General features: G+C 40.4%; 1 protein-coding gene across 2 annotated transcripts in view; it reads right to left on the bottom strand.

Moving 5' to 3' along the window:
• cacna1ha (calcium channel, voltage-dependent, T type, alpha 1H subunit a) overlaps positions 1-9,446 on the bottom strand; it is an 82,044-nt gene extending 72,598 nt beyond the window's left edge. For both annotated transcript variants that reach the window (XM_087809052.1, XM_087809051.1), the window contains exons 1-2: positions 9,105-9,446; positions 7,024-7,490 (exon numbers count right to left, since the gene is read on the bottom strand). In XM_087809052.1, the coding sequence (XP_087665178.1) occupies positions 7,024-7,466 (443 nt within the window). In that variant the 5' untranslated portion in view covers positions 7,467-7,490; positions 9,105-9,446. The remainder of the gene's footprint in view (positions 1-7,023; positions 7,491-9,104) is intronic.
• Between the last annotated feature and the right edge of the window lie 616 nt (positions 9,447-10,062).

The following is a 10,062-nucleotide window of genomic DNA, read 5'->3' on the forward strand; positions in this document are numbered from 1 at the left end:
AACTGAGGTACTCAGTAAAACAAGATGGCTGACTCCAAAGCTAACAATCTTCGCTAACATTGATCAATGACCTACTAGTCAAACTAGTCCGAAAAATGTGTCAATTGTCAATCACATTCGTCTTTTCATTGTTTATGTTTGTCTTTGTGTTTGCAAATCCATATTTCATGCTGCAGCATTTTTAAAATCATGCCCAACTGAGCTCCTCCTCCGACCCAGCGACATGAAAATCCACTAAAATAGCAAAAAAAAAACAATCCACAAGTGTCTGGGCTTTGCAGTGAGGAGTCCAACTGCAGCACAGACACGAGGGACAGAAACAAAGAGAGCGCACATTATTCAGCTGCAGCCCTTTTTGGAGTGCGAGGGAAAGGAACGGAGGGAGAGAGACGTTCATAGGGAGGGAGAGAAGGGGTGGAGAGAAAGACTCTTGAGGATGAAAAATTCGCTGCATCTTGACTGCAGCAACCATCATGCAACACAAAAAACACAAACACAAAGAAACTTGCAGATAAACTACACTTTTGATTGCTGATCACTAAGTACAATTTACTGAGCTAGGCCCCATGCTAGTACACACACACACACACACACACACACACACACAAACACGCACTCACACTGGAATAGATTGCTTCTGAATTATTTAAATTTGTGTTTCTTCCTCTGGTGCTGCTGTTCTTTCTGTTCAACCATCATCTCTCATCACCTCCTCACCCCTCCACGTCTCCCCAGACTCATCACTCTATTTACTCTCATCGGTTCGTCTCCCTCTCTTTAAAACATCGTTTCAGACTCCCGTATCCCAGACATCGTCTCAGTCAAGTCCTGTTAGATAACACCAACACATTGATTTCATTGAGTTGGTTTGTGAAAACAGTCCCAGCCATCATCAACATCATGCGTAACTATGGAAACAACTGCTCCATAATCCTCCCACAGCCGACAGACGGCCAATCAGGAAGGGGCTGCCACCCCTTTGCTATCATGTTTGACTCTTTTGCAGGGATCATGGTTGACGAAATACATTTTTTTAAACTTATATCGGCTGAACAGAGAAGCTTCCATGTCTTTTCTGAACTCGTCTAGCGAGACCGCAACAAAGAAGGCATGCATTTTTAATCTGCTCCTCCAACTACATTTGGGGGTTGACCTAAAAATCAAGAATATGAGACACTGGTTTAGAGAGGTGTGGCAGTCCTAGAATTTTACTTTCTGAAAATGAAAAGATCAGAACCATGTTCTAAAACCTGATTTTTTTTAATTTATAGTCAATGGTGGAGCATCCAGAGTCCCTGACAGCAAAAGAACTGCACACAGAAAGGTGCCTGAGTTTTCTGGCTTTAGTACTTTAGTCACTGTGTTACCAACACTGTGTGTTAAATATTATTCATTTTGAATCCTCCCGAAGAAATGTTGCTTTAATCTTGAATTCAAAGTGTTAACATCGCAGGAAGGGCAGGATGTCTTCGTCTCTATTGCGTGAATACAGAACAGTTGCTCAGAAGACCAAAGAATAAGGAGCTAAATTCTCTGGTGTAATGTGTAGAGTCAAACACTTGACTGTGCCAGGGGGCATCGTGGGGTCACAGCCTAAACACAGGCTTGTCTGCGTGATCACAACCTCCTGCACTGACTACAAACACACACACACACACACATCCTGCGAGCGCACACATGAAAGTCATTGCCATTAGTTCCACATCATTTGCAAAGTCGCCTGTAAACAGAGAGTCTGGAGATGACTGTACTTTAATCACACACACAAGGAGACTCGACGCACACGTGGACTCACAACGTTTTGCCAACACCTGAGAGGATTGTCTGCTTATCATATATGCAGCCGGAAGAGTTGTCATTTACTCAACTACCCTGCTCAAATGTTTGAGACGTGATTGTCAAGCTTAAATATTGTATAATGAAGGTGACCATAGGCAGACCTTAACGTTCACTCACATCCATCTGGAGACAGAAAAACACAAAAGACAATTATGTACGGTATATAGTAGTTTAAATGCTCATAACTTCAATGTTGAATACATTAGTTACGTACTAGTTAACTGTTTTTTAACAAGAAAAACATAGTAGTAGTTGCATGGTTAACAAGTAATAGTTTATTTAGAACAACATATCAGTTCAAATTATATTTTGAAGACAAATAAAGATGTGTAACAAAAAAAATAAAAAATAATAAACATAATTTTAAGTGAGACCTAAAGACATGAATATAGATAGAGTCATGCATCTATAGAATTTAAAGGATTTTTATATAATAAAAATGATAAAATGATCTAGAATCACAAAATAGTTGCTTATTAGCTTTAGCCGTAACATAAGCATGTCCAAGACATAGCAGGACAGTTTACACTTATTTACACACTTTTAAATTCTTAGAATAAAAAAATGTGGTGGTGTTTGTTGGACTTAGTGTCTATGGGCTGGAATTTTGGAATGTAAACCCATATGAATGTATTTCTACAGGAGCTTTTTGTGACATGCTATACGCTAAGAGCCGCTAACTAGCGCCAAGAATGTCTCCAGAGCGAACTCAATACCCTCGAGTGCTTGAAAGAAAAGTGTATCACAAACACGCACACATCAGGATTTGTGTCTGAGTGGAATCACAACCTGCTGGCAGTCGGACCACCGTTATCTGTCACGCTGCCAGAAGGGAAGTCATTTAAACTGCAAGATGAACGAAGAGCCAAAAAGAATAAAGCGTCCAAACAACAGCGATGATTCTAAAGTCTAGACGCGATCGTTGATTAGAGATAACAAGTCATCATTCTGACATTGCCACTCATCCATGTTTTAATACGCTTTTTGCAGAACTCATGTCGCAGGGAAGCCTAAAAAGAGTGACACAAGATTTGTATTTGAGTCCAATAGTCTTCCCTCGGTGAGACTGTTGATTTATATTTGTTTATTGAGGGGAAAGACCCCCTCGTCATTTAGAATGACTAACGGTAACAGAGATGCGAAGAATCCACTCATCTGTGATGGATTAACCTTGTCTGCCCCCCAAAGTCTGATCTGATGGTTCTAAATGTGATCACATCATATTGTGGTTTTAAAAAACTTAATTTTAATAGTGATATCCTTAAAACGACATTTTTTTAATACAAAAGTTTTTTTTATATTTGTAATTATATATCAATTTTCTTTCAAAAATGGGTTGTTTTTAAAAGAATATGTTTTGTGTGTTGCTTTTAATTTATATTCCATTCATGGCCAATGATTATTAATAATAACTAAAAATAATTTTGTCTATGACTCAACTAAATATGTTATACAGTACAGATTTAATTTGCAAATTTAGAAAAGGAAAAAAAAAAAATGAAAACACGACATACAAACCATCACTTGCTGTGGCTGGAAATGTCTGATTGTAAAAAAGTTTTATGAATAATATGAATTGCATTGTGGGACCTGTAGTATGAAGGAAGGGGGTGATGGAGTGGTCTTTTGTGCCATACACCATTTCTTCATTAGGACTGTCACATATGTTTAGGGAAGACAATGCTTTGGCACACAAACAAGGTTCCTTAGATTACATTTCCATCCTGACAGCAAACCTGCCACTCACGGCTCCACAGAATATATTTCCACGAAGAAACTTGACCCACTGGGATGCACCGCGTGAACCCTCTGAATCAAATTTCCAAACAAATCAATGAAAGTGCTCCTGCTTTGTTTCAGTGCAGCGACTCGGACGTTTGAGTAACGAGCGCATTAAACAAAGAGCGAATAAGTGTAATGGCCGACTGCTTTGACTGCTGCCTGAAATCATCAGATGTTATGTACCAACCAGAGAGTCGGACGGGAGATCGATAAAGATGAGCGCCATAAACATGATGAACGAAGAACGCCAACGTGCTGGAACGCCATAAACTGTGGACAACTGTTGTTCTCCGACTGATCGTCTTTCTTAAATTTAGAATGTGGACAGCTGTTTCTTTGGAGGGGGACCATCTGACGCTCTGGCTCTTGAAGTGGAGAGTGTTTTGACTGTTTTTCCCGAAGGTTTGTCTGGTGCATAAATCTTTTTGTCGCTTCTGTTCTAAACAAGAGTTACAGAGAGCTGGTTCTGAGAATAATATTTACACATGATGACCACCAACCCAGGACTGCTTACTCACGCTGAACTCACTTCTCATTATGACACATCAACTGAGCAGCAGCTCACATTTCAATGATAAACTACGCAACTCTAGTGACAACAGTGTGACCATTGGATTCAAAACCTCACTGAGCATTTTTCAGTGAGCTGCTTAAGAGTCTGAGAGACACCTGAAGGTAAACAGCACATTTAGGAACAGTTGCTGCAGGATAACAAACTTGACAGATGATCAGTTACAACTTTTTGGTGAAAGTCAGAGTTGATGATTGTATTTTTAATTGGAAAACCCCTCTAGCCCACATAAGAATGTTTAAATAATATGAAGTAATGTATTTTACAAAATTCTTAAAAAATATAAAATAAATTCTGCTTGACACGTCAATAGTTTTTAAATTAATATTATTTAGATTGTAAAATATATATCTATATATATAGATATAGATATACATTGGTGCAGTGGTAAGCGTGACCGACTCACGGCATGAAGGTTGCGGGTCTGCTCCCAGTTGAAGACAACCTTCGGCCTTTCTGTGTCTGCGTGGGCACTCTGGTTTCCTGCCACAGTCCAAAAACAAACATACAGAGGTCTCTAAAATCATCCGTAGGTGTGTGTAAACGGTTGTGTATTCCTGTGCCCGGCAAAAGAGTTTTTTAAAAGTATCAATATATATATTATGAATATCCTTATCATTCATTTTATTTATTTATTTGTATATAGGAAAACTGGATTGTTTTACTTGTTTTACTACAAAAAACATTGAAATCTACCAGGAACCAGAAAGTGTAAAATAAATTAAAGTAATTGAAAAGAAAACTTTTTTTTATCCCACACTCAAGTGAAAGTTGAGTTAATGCCTGAATACTAAAATATTTCTGTTTGTAAAGAGCTTTTTAAATTAAGTTTTAGGCTTAATGTTCACATTTTGGTTATGTGTGCTTTCTTAAAATGTTCATGCTAGCTAGTGCAATGTAAATGCTAGCTTAATGAATGTTAATGGAAGTACAAAATATCACTCAAATTAAATCACTTCCAGGTTAGCCAACTTTACTAAGAAAGTCTGGTTCTGAGGTGAAATATAGAGCACCTTAGACTTTTGGTTAAGTTCATGTCTCAAGAGTACTACAGAAAGTATATTTTTATGAAGCGGTGTTACAGAGAACAGCCGAAGAGAAAAGGTATAAAAATGACAATTCATAGGCGATTTACAGTATTGTGAATCAGGATCATGAAAGTGAATGGCTCTCATGGTGCTCTGAATACTCTGATGTAACCTCGTCACAGACCATAACTGCAGCACTTCTAATGAAGGTGGAGCATGTAATGGCGCGTCTTATTAATGACACAGCTTCTTTTTTTCGGGGAACAAACAGTCCTCACTGTTGATCGTTACGTAAAACAACCATGAGCTTATGAAAGAAGTAGGAACACACGCTCAGCGCCTTCGGCTTCTGTCAGGGGTGTAAGTCTGCTGTTGTTGGCCCAGTGTAGTCAAAGAGCAGATGTTACACAGTGTGTTCCCAAATGAGCGTGATCGATGGAGAACATTTGTGAATTAAGGGGTTCATGGTGAAGTTAGAGCATTTAGAAACAAGTTATGTAGATCTTTGAATGAGGCTGATTCCCATACATCGCTTCTAAAAAACTGTGTGGTCTGCTCCAGGACCTCCTCCCAGTTACCCGCTTGACTACACAGCCGTCAATCTGACTACATGTCCTGGCTACCTCAATAACTTTAAACCAAATTCAAATTCATTCAGCGGTCAGTTGACTTTTTATAATCTCCCGAAAAACACTCATATCCAGATAATTGCACTTGACAAATAAACCCTAATTTCTGCTTTTTAAAAACAGCCATTTGGCTTCATCAGCCTCCAAAGAAGCTCCTGCAGGGGTTCATCCACAAGTTCTTTTAATAGAGCGGATTTGGACGTGTATGATGTTCCTCTGCGGCTGCTTTGCAACGCTCAGACAGATAAAAATTATCCTTGCAGGATGTTCATTTTGGGGGGGATAATAAGAAACCAGACATGAGCAGCAACAAGATGATTTGGATTATTCATCTGGAGAGGAAACATAACACGTGAATAGAAGCGTTTGAACTCTGAAATGGATGTCAGGCTTTAAATATTTGGATTAACGTGCTGCATAATATTGAAGGAGTACGAACAAAAGCTTGTTAACTGGCGAGAGATATCACATGTTTGACCTCGTAAAGGTTATTGAACTTTAAAGGATCTTATTTTAACGTTTTTTTTCACAGCAACATCGTCAATGGGCAGACAAAGTATGCAGTTACGTATTTTTGATTCTGGATGGTAATTTTACTCCATGAATCTTAAAGTGTTCGTTAGACCTAGAGGTAGTAAAACATATATTTAGGAAATAATCAAATATAATGAAAAAACTAAATATGAGCCAACATTGTAGCCCCTTGTTTTTGGTAAGAGTTAATCAATCCCTTTTCGTCCACATAATACAATTTTGCAGCACCAATTTAGCCTAAATTTGACAAATTTTCTCTTGTCGGACAAGCACTCAGTGAGTGCCCGATAAAAGCCCACATGAGCATGAGAACAAACTAACTGCACAATACAGATAAGATTATAAATAGTTGCGCACCAGCAGGAAGTATGAGGAAAGTTTTTGATAAAGAAAGTTAATGGGCAAACTCAAGACCAGTTGGAAAGGGGTTTGGAACAGCACTACACACTAGCAGACTTGAGATTCTCATCCAAAACAACAATGTATTGACCATTCTTGAAGATCATCCTGTGAGGTCATTAGACTGGAGCTATGGTTGGACCTACACCAACCTTGTGTGTTTGGTCTATAGGCGAGCAACTTGGAGAAGACTTTGTCTTACCTGAGGCAGCTTTACAATTCCAGATTTGTGAAAGGATATGGGTTACATACGATGCGCAGACACCAGTTGCGAGGCCTCGTTGTTTGCTTCAGGCAGAAGAAGGCCACGGGGGCCAAGGCCGGGTACGGCTGCTGCTCTTCCTCCACGGAAACACAGTCAGGATCACGTATCGGCGCCGTGACGCGAACTCCCAACCTCGGTGCAACTTCCACTTCCAGATCTGGTTCTTCGCCGCCGTCGTGCTCTTGGACCTCAGAATCCCACTCCGCTGGTCCACGACCGCCCTGTCCCGTCTCCTCCATGTTGTGGTTCTCCTCCTCATCGCTCCCACCTCCGCCGTCGGCATCACAGCCTGAAGCGTCCCTCCGGAAGGACCTTGGAATGGCGAGCCTCACCTCCTCCAGCACCTCCTCCTGCTCCTTCTCGTGCCCCTCCTGGCACTCTGCGTCGTGAAAGCGCACTCTCCCCTCGCCATCAGTCATGATAGAGCATCAGGCAGAGCCACTCTGGAAAGGAGGTCAGAGGGAGAGAGGTTATAAGTGGGACGTGTGAAGATTGTAGAAACAGTTGAGAGGCAAAAAAAAAAAATAACGGTGGAAGAACAGGACATGGAACAGGACGGATCTGGATGGTGATGGAGAGATTTTAGCTGAGGCCAAATCACACAATGAGCCAAACAAACTGGCTTGATCATCATCCGGTCCCTTCGCTGCAGAAGAATTTTGATTCCAATCAATCTGAATGTGGATCTTTCAGTTTTCCAACACAAATGGATTTTCAGAATCGTTTATCTTTCCAACACCTTTCAACCGAGCGAATTAATCTTTAGAAATGAATCCAATTGTAACAACTGCTGAAGAGGAACTTGAGCAGCAGAGAATATATCATGGCTTATCTGCTGCTGCTTATCTGCAGCTGGACAGGGATGCAAGCGTCGGCGTGAACTCAAGCCGCCGCTGGAGAGGAAGATTGGACGGAGTCAAAGGGGCAGCCTCGTGCACACAACTTTCATCAGGACAGGAACTTTTTGGAGTATTATTCATTGAATATGGTGCGTTAAGATCACACGTGTTCTGTGACCAACAACATAAGAAGAGGTGATGTTCATCCCAAATGATCCTTTGTGAAACCAGAGTTTCATTCTGAAGGCAACAACACCACCTTGCCTTTAAATAGCAGATAAGAGCTTCTGGAGCCACCTTTTTGAAGACCTGTTGAAACATAAGACATTACATAAAATACTGACAGTTTATTTGTTGACAGCAGTTATAATGACTGTCTGGTTTAAAAGCGTTCATAGTTTTAAAGCACCATTAAACCTCTACATCACATCAGAGTTGCTACACTTTACTCTAATGTCCTAAAATATTTGCTTTAAGCTTCACTGTTCGATTCACATATTATTTTCATAATCTGAATTTCACATAATATTCTTATTGAAAATATAAATGAGAGCTGTACTGAGTACCTAATAGATGACAACGCATTTAAATAGCTATACTGAGATGTATTTATTTGGTGTTAGTTAATGAGGTTTACCTTCTGGCTCAGCTCTTTGATAGAACACGTGGTCAAGCTAGTCACATTATCACAAGCTCTACTTTCTTCCCTCGTGATTATGAGCTGTTTTTTGTTGTGTTGCTTCAGAATCCACATCATTTACTAAATGTCCATATATTCATGTTTGAAATCCACTCTCAGCTTGTGAAAAAAAGAAGAGCCAGGTAAGTAAACTAGTGCCAGTGTGGTTGTATGGGAACAGTAGGATTTGTCTCTCTCTGGCTCCCCCTCTCTTCCTGTTGCTATGTGATGGAACAGATGGTCTGCTCTGTCTTTGCTCTACTAGAGGATTTTTTTTTTTTTTGCCCACACGGCGCAACGGCGGGCGGAGAATGCGCAAAAAAAAACATCAGGCAGGAAAAAAACACCATGACGGTCATACAAGCACACAGAAGAACATGTGAAGCAGAAATGATCCAAAGCATTGAGATCTTACAACATCTCAACACGGTGAAGGTAGTTGGAGAAGAGGGAAGAGGAGCGCCTCTCACCTGCGCCTCTAAAGTATTCTACGAGATGACAAAATACTGGAATAATCGACAAAAGTGAAATAAGCAAACCTTATCAAGATGGAATCAAAAGTTCCCATAAGCATGATCCGCGACTTTGCAGCCTTTTTCCCAGCAACCCGGGGCTCCTTCTCTTTCTCCGCACGCTTTGTCCCAAAATGATCCTAATTCTGGAATCTTAATCCAATCCTGGTTCCGTTGGATCTCGAGTCCAAGGATCACTTGGCGAGGCTTTGACTGAGAGTTGTGCGCGAGCATCTATCCGCGTCCATGGCTGAGGTTGGTTACGCAGCGCGGAGCGGAGACGCGCGCTGGAGACTCTGGACTGTGTGGGCTGGAGCTCCGTGGATGATCTGACTCCAAGGAAGGGAAGGAAAAAAAGAAAAAACTTGGGAGCCCTGACATGTGACGCGATGCCGGGATATGGAGACGTAGCGCTGAGCAGGAGACCCACACGCCCAGTTGAGTGCGCGCAGCACGCACACTGGGTTACACACATGCAGGGATAATGGAGCCTGGATGAAAAATATATTAGCTGGGAGAGAGAGAGAGGAAGACACGAACCACTGGAGACACTGACACTCAAAAACCGTTCAAAGACTAACACTGGCCTTAAAAACATAACAAATACAAAACATCTAATGGCGTTAAAACTGTTTTAATCGATGGAATATCAGTTTTCTTCGTAGATATGTACAATCCAATATAATAGATGGATAGATACACTTTATTAATCCCTCTGGAGTATATCAATATAAAATGTAAATAGTCATAACACATCTTTCAAATAACAGTAATTTGGTTTTGATTATTCTTTTTTCAATTTACAGTTTGTGTCAAATGTTTCACTGTTTCGACCCTTTCACATTTACATCAAGCCCTGGTCACTATGTCAACTCTGGAATATATTTTTAATTAATAGTCACAAAAAGTAAATATAATTAAATGCTTTTGGAGTAAACGTAAAGTAAACGCTGACATTGATTTGCACTATATTTCCATTTAAAAT

Source organism: Callionymus lyra, chromosome 15 (genome assembly GCF_982586985.1).
Source record: "Callionymus lyra chromosome 15, fCalLyr1.hap1.1, whole genome shotgun sequence".
Classification (NCBI taxonomy): domain Eukaryota; kingdom Metazoa; phylum Chordata; class Actinopteri; order Syngnathiformes; family Callionymidae; genus Callionymus; species Callionymus lyra.